The sequence below is a fragment of the Stegostoma tigrinum genome, chromosome 10 (assembly GCF_030684315.1).
Source record: "Stegostoma tigrinum isolate sSteTig4 chromosome 10, sSteTig4.hap1, whole genome shotgun sequence".
NCBI lineage: Eukaryota > Metazoa > Chordata > Chondrichthyes > Orectolobiformes > Stegostomatidae > Stegostoma > Stegostoma tigrinum.
In genome coordinates, this window is record NC_081363.1 from 71,466,665 (window position 1) to 71,482,550 (window position 15,886).

Below are 15,886 nucleotides of genomic sequence, written 5' to 3' on the forward strand. Positions count from 1 at the left end.
TGCATAAATACTTTTCATCAGTCTTCACAGGAGAAGTGACAAATGTCATTCCAAAACAGAAGAGCGGAAATAAACACAATAACTATTGCTAGAGAAAGAGGTTCTGGGGAAACTAATCCTAGGAAGCTAAACACTTTTTAAATGAAGGAAGACAGCAGCAACTTACAGCACAGAGGAATTTCGGAGTCTTCATGCATAAATTAAAAAAAAGCAAGTGTAAATGTTCAGCAGGTACTAGGTTAGGCAAATAGAATGCTGTCCTTTATTTCAAAAGGAATGGAATATGAAAAAATGGAGGTCTTAGTAAAATCATACAAAGCACTAGTCATATCACAGTAGGAATCCTTAAACAGTTGTGTGCCCTTTATCCAAGCGAAGATATATAATGCTAGTGAAGGCAGTCCAGAAAAGGCTGACACTGTCTTATGAGGTAAATTTGAGTAAATTAGTTCTGCTCCCATTGGAGTTTAGAAGAATGAGAGGTGACCTTATTGAAACTTATAAGATTCTTAGGGTACTTGACAGGATAGATGCACAAAGATTGCTTCTCCTTGTGGGTTAGTGAATCTGTGGAATTCTTGACTGCAGAGGATTATAGAAGTTGGGTCATTAAGTATATTCGAGGCTGAGATAGATTTTTAGTAGTAGGGGAATCTAGGGCCTGGGGAGAAGGCTGGAACATGGCGTTGAACATTGTCAGATCAACCATGATCTGATTGAATGATAGAGCAGACTCGATGGGCTGAATGATCTAATTCTGCTTCTACATCTTATGGTCCACCATAGAACTGGCCTGCACATCTAACTTCTGCTTGAAATGCTTTAAAGTGTTGTAATTGGCTGTTGTAATATAAGAAACATAATCGCTACTTTGAAATCAGTAACAGCATGAATAATGGTCAGATCATTTGATTTACCCCCAATGCAACTGAAAAATAGAATGCAAGAAATCTGAAATCAAAACAGAAGAGGCTGGAAAGACCTAGTGGACAAAGAAATATCTGTTGAGCGGAAAAACAGAGTTAAGTTCCAAGTCAAGTGACCTTTCAGCATTTGTCTTAAGATGTTGGTTGGAGAAACAGAGAGAAATTTTCTGCTGTCAATTATTGCTCCTTCTGCACCTCACTAAACTGCGCAGACGATGTGTTCACATCACAGAGTGTGGACCGAGCTACAATCTTCCTTGGTCAGCAGCGATGATGTTGCCACTAAGCCAAATCTGACGCTAAAGGGAAGGAAACGAGTAGAATTACTTAAAGCATTTTGCACAACGAATTCATTCTGAAATACAATGAAAGTGACACTTGCAAACCTGGTGGTGCAAGGAAGGAGGTCCTGATATGACATGTCATTAAATATGTGTATAACTATCATTTTAATCAGCTTTTTTCTCACCATTCATCTACTTTGTAATCGTTGTAAATTTTTGAAGGAAAGAGATACTTGCATTAATATAGCACCTTCATCAATTGTGGGAAATGTGCTGTACAGCTATTGTTTTAGTAGTATAGGAAATGCGGAGGTGCCATTGTTCACTGATGCTTGGATTAGGTTGATAGGGCAGTAGGTGAGCTGAATTTGTCTTCTCCCTAAAGATTATTTTCGTGTTGATAATATGAAGTGGTTTATGTTTCTATGATTTTGGTAAAAATGTTCCAATTAACCACCCACTGGCCCAAACTTCTTGGGTTACATCAGTGGTGCTCATTCAGGATTTCATCACTGCCCCAAAGGCAACCCCCTCACTACATCCCACCCCCACCCGACTCCTGCTCTCTTGAGAGTGCAGCAAAGGTTTACCAAGCTGATTCTGGGATGGTGGTTCTGATGTATGAGGAGAGATTGACCAGGTTTGGATTGTTTTCACTGGAGCTGAGACAAATGAGGGGAATCCTATAGAGACTCATAAAATTCCAACAGGACTGGACAGGGAAGATGCAGGGAGGAAGTTGCCGATGGTGGGTATGTCCAGAACCAGGGGTCACAAGTCTGAGGATTTGGGGTAAATAATTTAGGACGGAGATGAAGAGTCATTTCTTCACCCAAAGAGTGGTGAGCCTGTGGAATTCGTTACCACAGGAAGTAGTTGACGTCAAAATATTGAGTGTATTCAAGAGGTGACTAGATAAAGCACTTGGGGAGAATGGGATCAAAGGCTGTGGGGAGGAAGCAGGATTAGGCTATCGAGTTGGATGATCAGCCATGATGGTGACAAATGGTGAAGCTGGCCCTTGAAGGGCCGAATGGCCCCTTCCTCCTCCTGCTCCTGTCTTCTATGTTTCTGTGTAACCTTGCGAACCAAAGCTAATCTGTCTTCTGTTCTGCATTTCGAGGTGTAGGAGAGTGAGTGAACAGTGGGTAAAGACATGCTAGAGTTCAGCAGCAGTGTCCTCTCCACTGTGATAGCCAGCTTGCAATGCTTCTGCATCTAAACAGGCAAATGGGTGGCACCCAGGAGGGCAACCTTCTCGTATTGAGCCTGACATTAGTGAGGGAGAGAAACAGCAGGCTACATTAGTTGGAAGAGTGCCGACGGTGAGGCATGTCGTCTTTTTAAAGGTTAGGGTGTATTGTGAATGCTTTGTAATTTTCCTCCCACTAAAACAAGAACAAATGTTAACTGTGGATCTGCTAGCACAGACTGATGCACTTTGCAACTACTGGTTTGGATTTTCTAATAGCCAGGTTTTTGTTTCTGCACTGTAGTCGGAAGTTGGGCTTGGGGGCACCGTGGAATCTCTGACATTACCAACTTGGAAGGAGTTGCTCAGGAAAAGCTGGGCAATGCATCTGAGCCTGGAATCCTCCAAAAGTATCTGTTTAAATAGCAGAATATGGGTGTTCCACTGCAGATACAAAAATAGTTACTCAGAGAATGCTAGCCTATTAAATATCTAGTCTATCTGAGAAATTATTCAACTCACCCCAACCCCCACTAACCCTCAGAATCCCAATAGCATGGAAGCAGGCCGTTCAGCCCATCAAGTCCACACTGACCCTCTAAACAGCATCCCAACCAGACCTACCTCCCCCCTACACCTGCATTTTCCATGGCTAATCCGCCTCATGTTTGAACTATAGCAGCAAACTGGAGCACCCACAGAAACCCACACAGACAGGGGCAGAGATTGCAAACTCCACACAGACAGTCGCCCGAGGCTGGGATTGAATTTGGGTCACTGGCACTGTGAGGCAGCAGTGCTAACCACTGAGCCACTGTGCTGCCCAAACATACTACGCAAACTCTCAACTACAGTCTCTGAAACACCTGACACACCCCACGCCTTGACACAACACCCCCAGGACTGATGTGCACTCTATCACTGCTTCCCATTATTGCTGTCGCAGGACCTGATAACCTCGTCACTGGACCCAACATCCTCCCTCTGCATTCCCCAGTCTAGCCACAGACCCAACACTCCCCCACCGTCGCCATATTGGACATTGACACTGCCATCCAGGATCTGACATGCGCCATGCTCTCAATGCATCCAGTATCACTCGCCCATTTCAACCTGCCCTAAACACTCCATCACTTATCTAGCCCCTTTGCCATCTTGCACTCTGACTCTTTGCTTATCTAGCAACCTTCCCTCTATCCACCTGACATCTTACTCACCTGGCACCAAACACCCTACCTAGCTGGCAATGGCCTCAACTGGAACTCAACATACCTGGCACCTGTCCTCCTAACATTCTTGCCCCTACCCTCCAGGCACTTAAACCTCATACTTACTCTTTCAAAGGGGCAGCCAAGTGGCGGTCTGTGTTGCTGGATCTTTAAATCACAGAGCAGGGCAACAGATTGCTGTGAAGATGGTGTGTAGTCTGCTTTCCCCCATCTGTCCTACGTTATGAGGGACCTGTCAGAGTTTGGAAATACGGCTCTACATTTTAGAAAGAGCTCTGTCTGAAGTCTTCTGTCAGAAATGTGGAGACCTTTTTAATTGTTTTTAAGAGAGGAAGCCAAGAGGTAATCTGCATTTAATTGCCACTCCTTGGAAAATACGTGGAGCTGTGACCAAACTGAATAAATTTAATCAACAATGCATCCTCAAAATGTGTGACATTTACATCCAATTGGTTTCAGCTAAGTACATTTGATTCTTTTTCTTAATTGCATTAAATTGAATTCTAGTTGTGTACCATTTTGTATGTAATTGTGCGCAGAGGAGTTCATGATCCTGCTTGCTGTAGCAATGAATTGCATTGCCAGCAAGTGAATTAATAGCTTCAGGTTGGCAATCCCTTCTGTATCATATCTACACAGCTAAAAGGTACACTGCAAAACCTTCACCAAACAATTGGATGAACAGAGTCAGTGAAAACAGATCACTTCATACTGTTTAGTGAATGTGTCTGACGTACCTCAAACTCAACAAACACCTGATTGTTTAAGATAGTTGCGGTTTTAGGTTTGATAGAATTTGTTGAGTGGGTCTATCTAATCCGATCCCTGAACAAAAAGGGAAAGACTTTTGTCAGTAACTCGGATCTCTTATCTCAAAAGGCCTCTGTGAGATCTGAACGTTTTTTGTGAAAAAATCCACATGCAGTGTGACCCTTCAAAATTATGTCCTACCTCCTGTCAAATGCAGATTGTTTTGCCAAATCTGTTATTGGTCAAATTCTTGAGAATGAAATCATGTTTGTTGAAAAATTATGACAATTGAATCAGAGGCTAGAAGGTGTGCTAATCCCTGGACACAAATGAACATGTGATCTAGATCTTGCAGTAATGTTTATAGTTTTTCAAAAACAACAGTATGATTGGGGAAAGGGCTCACACGAGAGCCAAGCTTTAGAAACAACCCACCTACTTCAAAGAATTTGATCAACTTAATTATTTTGGACCTGCTTGATGCATTGTCATTTCAATCATAGATCACTTCCACCACTGAACAGAATGAGCCTGATCCTGCAGTAATGTTCTTGATTTAATGTCAAATCAGGCAGCTTGTGTTCAACAAGAATCAAGTTTTGATTTTTAATGAGTACATCTCCAGTTCTAAAATCTTGCACTGATAAGGGTCCATTTGATCCATAGATTTTATGCAAATTTATTTCAGGGAGAACGATGCTTGGTAGCAGAATTGACGGACACCGTGCTTTTGTGCTTATCTAGTCAGTGTTTCAGATCATAAAATATTCATGCTCCCTGAACAGATGCAGAGCTGTGGGGAACTGAGCCTCAGTGCAGACCTGCGTCCAGGAAATGTTCACTTCATCTCCTTAGAAAAAGTATTACTTGTAAGAGTTCGTTTACCTACTCAGGCAGACCTACCATCCTCTAATAGTCTCTTCGACGACCACAATAACATGAGAACTTGCTGCGCACAAAATGTTTGCCTTTTTAACATTGCTCCATTATTCTGTTTTCTTCTTAACGAGATCCCAAGTAGCTAACCCATAGAATTTAAATGTAATTTCTTTTAAAAAGCATGTTTCTCAAAATAGAAGCGATGTCATTGTGAGATGCCACTGCAAAGGGAAGAAAATGCCTTCCTTCCATCTTGATTGACTCATTTCCTTTGCTTCTCCATAATCTTAGCACACCACCCCCTCTGCATCTTGTTTACTTCCTTCATTTCCCTGTCTCAGTCATCATCCAGTGGAATTGTCAACTTGGTACCTGTTGAATTAACCCTGTGGTGGCCTTCTAAAAACATCAGTTAATTTGAGTTTCTTTGTAAATAAAACTGAGAGGGCATAAGCTTATAGTGAGAGGTGAAAGTTATAAAAGGGACTTAAGGGGCAACTTTTTCAGCAGAGGATGGTGCATATATGGAATGAGCTGCCAGAGGAGTTGATGGAGGCATCATTTAAAGGCATCTGGATGGGTATATGAATAGGAAGGATTTAGAGTGATATGGGCCAAATGCTGGCAATGGGACTAGATTTTCGAGGATATCGAGTCAGCAAGGACAAGCTGGACTGAAGGGTCTGTTTTCATGCTGTATATCTCTATGACACTATGATTATAACAAGTTCAGCCAGGTAGAATATGGGTTCTTTGTTTGGGGCTGTTAATCTTGTCCAATCAGGGAAATTTGGCTGACAGATATAAACAGAGGTGTCACGGATTCTGCTCATTTCAAGACCTGTCTCTGAGCTAACTGGGTCAGTGTCATGTGAAATGCATGTGTAATTAAAGGGTGATTACAGATTGGATACTGGCCTTTGTGGAGTTATTTCAAAAGCGTACTGTCAAACATCTGATTTTAAATTCCTTATGATCCAGTAGAGGAAAAAATATGGAAGTGTCCTACTGAAGATGAGTGTGGTATAGTTCACGCCCTGTTCTTCATGAATGTCAAACCATAATGGTAAATAACTTGGCATTCAATAACCTTGAAAATCCCATTAAGATTTGGGAACTGTATCTCTTTAATCTCTAATCTAAATTTCTTTGATGTTTTGACAGGGCTTAAGAAAAAGACTAGGTAAGAATAAGGTACAGGGTGAAATTATTCCATTCTTCATCCACGTATTGAACTTTAAGAACTTTTTTAAACCCTAAATTTAAGAATAATGCACTGTAGTGATCATGGTGTGCAGGAGAGGGTCTAGATGGAGATAATTCCAATCAGGAACAGCTGATAGAAAATCAGAGAGCTGTATTCCCAGAGATGACATGTAGCTTTTAACAAAAGTAAATGGTCCAGAGAATATATAAACACAACAGGACAATGGGCAGTATCAAAACCTTACGTTCAAACCACTGCCAACGTTGATGTTGTAACATTGATATTATCTTTTGTTTGTTCCATGGCACCACTTTGAAATCATTCATTTCTTGTCTTGTTCACAGGAGTCGACTTCAAAATGAAAACAATAGACGTGGATGGGATCAAGGTGCGAATACAGATTTGGTAAGTTCACAAAGGATTAAACAAATCTGAGTATTTACAGCAATGGAGTCTCAAGCATTTAAAAGATACCTAAGTACATGAAAACCTTCCACAAAATGTTTTTGTTTAGTATTCTCATGAAAATGCAATTTGTGCAAACATTTACAAAGTAAATTTAAGAAGACTTGGATGTGTCAGTGAAGTTATACTGTAAGAATTTGAGACAGCCAGACCAGAAGAATGTGCTGAGTTAACACCCTGTCAACAGGGTGTAGACTGAGTGACAGCAATGGCGCTACCCTTGACCTCAGCACCTTTGGGATCAGGAGAGGGAGTTCAGGTTCTCTTTTTATCTCTGTAAAGTAATGCTTTTTGCACCAATGGCTGTGAACTCATTGAATGAGGACTGGATTTGTCAGATTGCAATTCATCTCAAAAGGCATCTGAAATCTGAACATATTTGTAAAAAATCTGTATGCAGTGTAATCCTTCTAAGTGATATTATGTCCTATTTTCTTTCAAATGCAAATTATTTTGCCAAATCTGTCATCAGTCACATTCTTGAAAACAAAATAATGTTGTTGGAAAATCACGATAAGGGTGAGTCAGAGGTTAGAAGATATACTAATCCCTTGACACAAATAAACATGTGATCTAGATCTTACAGTAATGTGTCTAGTCTTCAGGATTAGGTTTGGCTGTGATGCTCCACATGATTAAAATGCCATTTCCAAATCTGCACGTCTATGATTGTTAGAAGTGATGTACTTCTTCCACTAGTTACAACTCTTCACTGCTTTCATTGAGCACATTTAGGAAGAGACAGTAACCTGAGAATGTTGAAATCATGGCAAGCTTGGTGAATTGTTTAATATGACTGAACATTAGCTGAAATTTTAATCTGAATCCTGTTCATTGGTAGATTGCCCCACCTACTGGCTAACCATGATCATTTTCTATTTGTATTGGAAAACTGTCCCTTGGATTTTAACGTTATGTAATGCATTCAGTTATCAAAATGATCTGCTGTTTCTACCTTGTTCATGGAGTCATAGATTCATACAGTACGGAAACAGACCCAACATTTATAGTGGAAATTGATGTCCTTTAAACAGCTATTCCTTTTTGGTAACTCCTTATTTGATTGAAAGAGTTCAATTTACTTAGCACCATTCACCACCTCAGCCTATCCCAACACCCTTTGCAGTCAGTGAAGTCGTTATAACGTGTAATTATGACTTTAATCGACTGCAGGAAATTCTCACAGAAACAGTTTAAATGAAAGTCTGTACTTTGGAAAAGACCAAAAACTTCTAAAGAGTAATTGTATTTCCATTTATTCACCGGAATCATGACATGTCAAAATTTCAGGTTTTTAAGAACTTTTATCAATGACTAAACATAAAATACTATTCGAGAAACATTATTTCCTTTTTTGTAAAAGTAACTTATGCTTTAACCCACTGAGCAGAGTTTATCTCTTTCTACTTTTCATGGCAACTGAGAACTCATTTTTTTAATGTTACATGGACTCAAAAATAGACATCAATGTCCTGAAACCAATCCCAAGAAAATTCATAGCTCCACAAGTGGTATACCTCTTTCTTGCTGTTTCCTAAAACTACCTCCCACCGTGAGAGCTTTCCTAGGGATTCACTGCGTAGCTTCGGCTCGGCAAACCCTCCAGCCTATCTCCTCATAAACTTAATTTCAAACTAAGCATAAACTCACAGTTAGATTCCACATGGTGCATGCCTTTGTTTACTTCTATCTTTCTGATCTCACAAGGAACAGTTGACTTTAGACTTGGGTTGACCAGTATTGTGGAACAGATCAAAACCTCTCAAAAGGTACCAAGGAGATAGCCTAAGCACTAACTTTTATTTAAGAGCAAGTGTCGGTTCTGCATTCCAGATATGTTTCAATTGGTCAAACTAATAGCCTTTAAGCATTTAATTCTTACACTACAGTTAAAATATGAACAAAAAAGGCATTCCTTTTACTCTGTTGAAATACTTAATAAAACAATAATTTTTTTTAACTACTACTCATCAACTGTACCAATGTAGCTGCGTCCCATAAACACACCCTTGGCAAAGGCATATTCAGCAAGACAGATTTTCCCTCACTTGCTATCTTCTCTAGTCCCAAAGTGGAACATCAACAGATGGAATCTCGCAGCAGAAAGAGAGCTCAAGCTTTTGCAGCAGCAGCAGAGAACTATATCCAGCAGCTTCAATATCTGAAACCCCAACTTCAAAAACTGAATGAAAAACTAAGACTTGAGTCTATGTGAGTCCGACTCCATCCATTCATGCTTCTTTTGTCTAGCTTACAACAATCCAAATCTATTTACTCTGCTTTCCGTGGAGCAGATCCCCCTGCACCAGCTTTATACATGCATCTTCAAGACAACTAGAACAGACAAATCCCTTTTAAAGAAAGAAATTGTCACACCAGAAACTGTGCCTACCTTTCTCTGTGATATCTCTAGGTGTACGAGGAAGCTGATAATCTCATCTCAAAATGACTTTCTCTTCGGTCATCGCCATGACAATAGGAAACACAGTCGGAAAATAGGAAAATAGGAGCTGGAGGAACACAGCAGGCCAAGCAAGAACAGAGAAGCAGGAAAGTTGACGTTGCTGAAGAAGGTTCCTGACCCAAAACATCAACTTTCCTGCTCCTCACATGCTGCTTGGCCTGCTGTGTTCCTCCAGTCATCAGAGATGGCAGATTAACATTTCTATTTTAACACAAGGCTAGTGTGTTTCCTGTTGTCAGAGATAATACAGTGTGGAGCTGGAGGATCACAGCAGACCAGGCAGCATGAGAGGCAGTAATCATAAGTGGTAGAGATAGTAAGAACTGCAGATGCTGGAGACAGAGATAACACAGTGTGGAGCTGGAGGAACACAGCAGGCCAAGCAAGATCAGAGGAGCAGGAAAGTTGACGTTTCAGGTCAGGAGCCTTTTTCAGCAATGTCAACTTTCCTGCTCCTCTGATCTTGCTTGGCCTGCTGTGTTCCTCCAGCTGCAGACTGTTTGTGTTATCTCTGTCTCCAGCATCTGCAGTTCTTACTATCTCTATCACTGATGACTACTGCCTTTCATCTTGGAAACAATAGCATAGGCTCTAGCACAATTGTTCACAACTTAATATCGAATACCTTTCTGGTTTATGAAGACAAAAAACCACTTCTCTCATTGTGGATTTAGAAACAGTCATCATTTTTCCCTGGTGTTAACTTCCAGCACCTCCATCCCAGTAAAACAATGTTATGCTCCGTTTGATCTAAAAAAATTAAACCAGCCGGGTTAGCAGTCAGATAGATAAGAGAATAGATCACCTGATTCATTTCATTCAACCTACAGTTAAAGATACAGCACAAGATAAATTTAAACTCAGTTAATTAAAGTCAATTGAATTTGTTTTTTGAGTAGCTTTGAACAGCTGTGGTTGTCTTTTCAACAAAGGGTTGCTGTCTAGGCATGTCCTTTAAAGAAGGAGCACCCCATCCCCACCCATTGTGTGTTTCAATTCAGAACTTTCTGGAAATTGGATTGTCTCCGTTCAAGTCTCCAAGGTCACCTAATCCCTTGGGAGGCATCTTAACAATTCAGCATCCATTTTCAAATTTTAAAAAGTCCATGTTTAAAGTTATTAAAATGATGTGCCATAACTGGGCATGCTACAATAGTTGGCTTTTCTGCTTTCCAACTTCTTGTCAGTTCTGTGTTAGGACCAGCTAATGGAAGGCTATAGGGCTGCGAAATTGAGGACCCTTTTCTGGTTTATTGATCATTTCATACGTGGGAGGAAGAGCCCTCCTATAAGCAGTGCTCCCCACGGTGATAGAGGTGATATCAAGAATTCAGTCAGTAGCTAATTAACAGGGTAATTGATGATTTATGATTGTGACTCTTATTGTTCACTTACTAGCCTCGATTAAAGACGTCCTGCATTTTAATACTATATATGCTTAAACATACGTATATGTTGCAGATGAGCTGGATATGAGTGAGTGGGTTGTAAGTGCTAGTTTTCAGAGTGTATGGAACTTGAAATGTAGTAAACAATGTGCTGGATAGTAACAGATCTCAGGGCACAGACAGATGAAGTTGGCAGTTACATGTGAGATGAAATTTAATGGAGAAAGGTGTATGTTTTAGTAGGAAAAATGAGATACAACACAAATGAAAGAACACAATATTTAAGTAGGGAGTGTGATGCAGGAACCAAGGAAACTAGGAAAGTGTTCACATAACTCTTCAAAGGTGATATGTCAAATTAATAAAGAAGTATGTGGAATCCCTGGCTTTATTACAAAGGGAATCATTACAACATCAAGGAAATTAGATATTTTCTATATCTAGTGCTGATTAAGCCTCTGCTGGAGTATTGTATTCAATTATGGGCACCATATGTAGGATACTAAAAACGTTTCATTAAATCATGGGCACAGTGTTTCCCATAAGCGTTAAATGTTTATCTGATCACTGTATTTTCTCTTTGTGTGGGTTGTTTGCTTATGGGATTTAGTTTTTCTCTCAGGTGACAAATAATTACTCAAAGCTTTTCATTTTGTGTCTGTGCCTTTTTCATACAGTCAACATAGCCATCCCAAATCTGATCAGATTGCCCAACAATTGAATAAAACTTAAAATATAGTTTTATTAGTCAGCATTCTAAAAACATTATGGCATGTGTGTGGTGCTAGCTGCATCAGCAATGATTGCCCATCCCTAACTGCCCTTGTGAAGCTGGTGATAAACCATCATTTTAAATTGCAGCAGCCCATATAGCTCGGTATCTCCACTGTGTGGTGAGGAAGAGTGTTCTAGGATTTTGACCCTGGAACAGTATATAGTTCCACCTTGGAACAGTGGAAATCAGGAGGCAGTGATACTCCCATGTGTCTGCTGTCTTAGTAATAAAGCTTGTGTTTAGGGAGTTGCCAAAGAAACCTTAGTCACATGCTATACTGCATCTTTTAGACAGCATATGCTTCAGCCACTCTGCGCACATGGTGGAGGAAGTAAATGTTCAAGGTGATGATGGGGTATACCTCAAGGGACCTGGATTGTTGCCAAGCTCCTTAAGTATCTGGATATATTCAGGGAAAGTATTGTATCATGCTGCTGACTTGAGTTTTGTAGATAGTGCATAGGTTTTGTGACTTAAAGATGTGCAGTACCCATTGCAGAATTCCCAGTTTTTTCCGTCATTTTGGTTATAAGACAACAGTATTTACCTGGCTGATCTGGTTGAGTTTCAGGTCATTGCTAATACCAGATACAGGATTCAACTCTGGCAATGCTGTCGAACATCATGGGGAAATTGTTGGATGTTCTCTTGTTGGAATCGGTACTTGTGGGCACAAATTTGAATTTGGTACCTATCAGCTCAAGACTGAATGCGACTCAAGTGTTGCTGCAGGAGGACATGGATTGCTTGAGTTTGCGAGGGTTAGAAAATTGTGCTGAACATCGTGCAATCATCCGTGATTATGCCCACTTCTGACTGGAGAGGTCATTGCTGAAATATCTGGAAAATTTTGGATCTCGGAGACTGCCCTGAGGATCTCTTGCAATGATACACTGGAGTTGAGGTATTGTGGCACAGAATGGTAATGTTTCATCCTGTTCCAATCTCTTTCTTGCACCTGACCTCTGTTACAACTGAGTTCAGAGGAGTGCACCGTCCCTCTCAAGTTCTATTACTCCACTGTTTACAATATATTAGTAACTGGGTAAAATACTGCAACATGTGACCAATTAAACGTGTCTCAGACAAAAAGGAGAGGTGAGTTGAAGAAATTTTACCGTCCTCCTCCGTTATCCATAACAGAGGTATTTCTCAATTTTCTTTCCTTTTTCCATTTAAATCTATAGCCTCATGCCCAAAAGGATAGCTAATGGAAATGTGAGGAAACACAAGATAATTTAGTTTCCTCTTGGTGCTCTTCTGTTTCCCCTCTGGTCTGGGAAAAGAAGAATTGACATTATCTTCTCCAGTCTTAGAGTCAAAATTGTTTGTGTTCCATATTGCGGTACTTGACATTAGGATGAGATGTGTTCACTGTTTCATTTCTGATGAAGCTCACTGGATCTCAAGGCACAGCACCTCATCTTTGGAATCTTCAGGACTCCACATTCCACAATTCCTGATTGTAGTCACTGGAACCGTTTACTTTTCAACCAGGAATTATCAGCAATGATTGCACCATTGTCATTTACACTTTCACTGGATTGGCCTTTTGCTGCTTCATTTGTTCTGTTGCCACCCTTCTCCTGAGAATGCTGTGGGCCAGGAGACTTGGGATTATCAATCACTTGACAGATCTGATCAGTGCTAATGTGCAGCTAGAAGGAAAAAAAGTCTAATAGAACTGGCTGAGGCCTCAGAGAGGAACTAAGATTTATGTTTCCACTGTACACAATGTTCATTTGTCAGCTTGGCTTAGGTTAATGATTAGAAATATCCACCTTCAGCTTTTTACTCCAGGGGTATTTGACTGACAGCTCATATACTTCCAGTTAAACGCTAGAGACGTCCTTTTAATATAAATGAGGTGAATATAAATGACTTGGCTGAAAGGGTGCACAAAGGGATTCTGCAAAACAAATCATTCACTCATGCCTTTGATATGTCTTTCATTGGAGTTTCAACATTTGCATTGATGTTTTGGATTTGGGCCTGCACAGGTGTTTACTGGGTTTCCCAGAAATCAACTTCCATGCAAAGAGTGACCTAAAGCAAGTTGGCTTGTCCTCATATACCTGAGAAATGTTTGGCTGGAGGACATATGGTATGGATTTTTCAACTGGTGTTATTCACAATTACATGCGACAGATGTCCTTTTTATATTGTGCCTTTGAAACAAACCACAAGTAGTTGTCTTGTTAAATACAACCCACACCGTGTAACATGCGTTTTGCATGCATTCCTACAACTTCGCAAATTTAACAAGTGGATGAGCTCATTGAAGCCCCCAACAGACCTGTGAGGAACTTCTTAACAACACTGCAGATGCACAAACATCACATGAACTGCAGAGGTTCAAGAATGCAGCTCACTATCATCTTCTGAAGGACAATTAGATACAATAGCTGTCAGCCTAGCCAGTGATATCCATATGCTGCAAATGACCGAATACTTTTTACAAATCCAATCTGAAGCAGAAATATGGAGGCAGTGAAAATGCTTCAAATGAAGGGATACAAGCTGATTTCATCTTTAGGTCAATCATCTTAGATCAAGAGAGGTTTAGAAAATTAAGAATCTTCCTTGCATTCATAACCTTAACTTGCTGAGTTGTCGATTGAACCCAATGGTGAACAAGCTCCCAGGTCCTTGAGGCCTCAAATACATGTACATCAGGCCCATGAGCTGCAGAATGCCAACACCCTGGGGAATATTGGTTTGCCATTAAGGAAAAACATGGTAATTGAGGAATAGCATTGGGACAGGCGCTGCAGGAGAGGCAGTAGCCCAGGTAATTGATATGGGATCCCCAAGCAGCATTCCTAATTCTCCAGAACAACAGCCACCATCCTCCCAAAACCCCCTGAAAATATCAAACATTGCTCAGGCACTGTCAGCTCCATTCAGTCCATGGCACTGGTTGGAGTTGAGTGGTGCACACCCCAATCAAACTGAGTTCAAGGATGCTGATTCACATATTGAAACAGGCCCAACTTCCTGATAGAGTCAGGCACTTTGTTACTAGTGATGAATCACTTTTAAAATGGAATTGACGCGACTTTGAGGCCAATTCCACCTTGTGAACCCTTGGATGTTAAATAATTCCATTGAGGGCAGTACCCCATTGCCAAATCACTCTTTATTTACACATTGGGCAGTCATTCACATTGGCCTAGCTTCCTCAGAGCCACCTCTCCGAGTGAACAGGATATCTGACTGGCCTGCTGTGTTCCTCCAGCTCCACACTGTGTTATCTCTGACTCCAGCGTCTGCAGTTCTTACTATCTCTCAGAATGTCTGACAATCCTGTTTACATCTGTCGGCCAGGGCTTCCTGATTGGGCCTATTCAGGGAACTCATATTCTATGGTATCCACCTAGCTGACCTCATTCCAAACGCTACAGGCAGCACATATGGAAACCCATCTCATTCCATAGAAAACCAAGTGCGTAAAACCTGGCTCTCCCAACCCAATCCATTGGTATTGGTCAGCTGCTGAAGTTACCTGGCTGTCTTTTGTTTAAAAAGTTGATTCCACCTTCTCTGATTCTCATATTGTGATGGAAGCTCCCAGAATGTAAATAATTGAGCCATCTTGTGATCCAAAGTGGATTTCAAATTTCTTATGCATCCAGAAATGGGAGGAACATAGATTGGAATTTTGACATGGGCAAGGACATGTCTTTAGGTATAGTTGGGGGATGGGTAAAGTCCTAGAAAAATGCAAGGATGCAGGAAGCTGTCTCTAAGCCACTACATCCATTTATCATTCTGGTGTGTTATGGCAGGAGGGAGCAATGGACTGTTGTTCATTATGGGGGCGGTGGTCAAAATCTTTCTTGCTGAGTTCAAAAACACGATTGTCTTATCCCACCTACTAATTGAGCCGCATGGACTCTCTCTGAAAGTTCTCCAGACTGCATGGTTCTATCTGAGCTTGTGCTCCTTTGTAGATGCAACATTGCTGCTGCTGCTGTAGTCAGTGCCTTTTCTTTAGCAGAGTGTCCATTGTGTAAAAGTCTAAGACATATTAATATGGTTTGCATAATGTTTTAAAAAATAATATTTGGATCATATTTTTCATAACACATTGGTACCCTCTACCCAGCACAATGCCAGCTTCTCATGCTGCTTAATGCATTACATATCTATCACTCACACAGCAGCAGGCTGCATTAAACCTATTTAATGACCCTTCCTTTGCTGCTTTGTGCAGGAAGAATTACACAGTCTTACAACCTTCTGTGAGAAAAATTTCTCGTTATTTTGGTCTTAAATGAAGAGTTAATAAACACAATATCTTCCTTAAAGTAATTGTTTCAGATAT

The 15,886-nt window shown here is 40.6% G+C and overlaps 1 protein-coding gene and 1 long non-coding RNA gene across 3 annotated transcripts in view; one reads left to right on the top strand and one right to left on the bottom strand.

Annotated features, from left to right (window-relative positions):
- The window catches only part of rab15 (RAB15, member RAS oncogene family), a 130,148-nt gene that overhangs the window by 92,684 nt on the left and 21,578 nt on the right, over nucleotides 1-15,886 (top strand). Inside the window, exon 2 of the mRNA XM_048537105.2 lies at nucleotides 6,812-6,872. Within this exon, the coding sequence (XP_048393062.1) occupies nucleotides 6,812-6,872 (61 nt within the window). The remainder of the gene's footprint in view (nucleotides 1-6,811; nucleotides 6,873-15,886) is intronic.
- Nucleotides 1-15,886, bottom strand: part of LOC125455334 (uncharacterized) — a 116,484-nt gene that overhangs the window by 76,197 nt on the left and 24,401 nt on the right. For both annotated transcript variants that reach the window (XR_007248229.1, XR_009446247.1), the window contains exon 2: nucleotides 10,022-10,146. This is a non-coding gene — a long non-coding RNA (uncharacterized LOC125455334). The remainder of the gene's footprint in view (nucleotides 1-10,021; nucleotides 10,147-15,886) is intronic.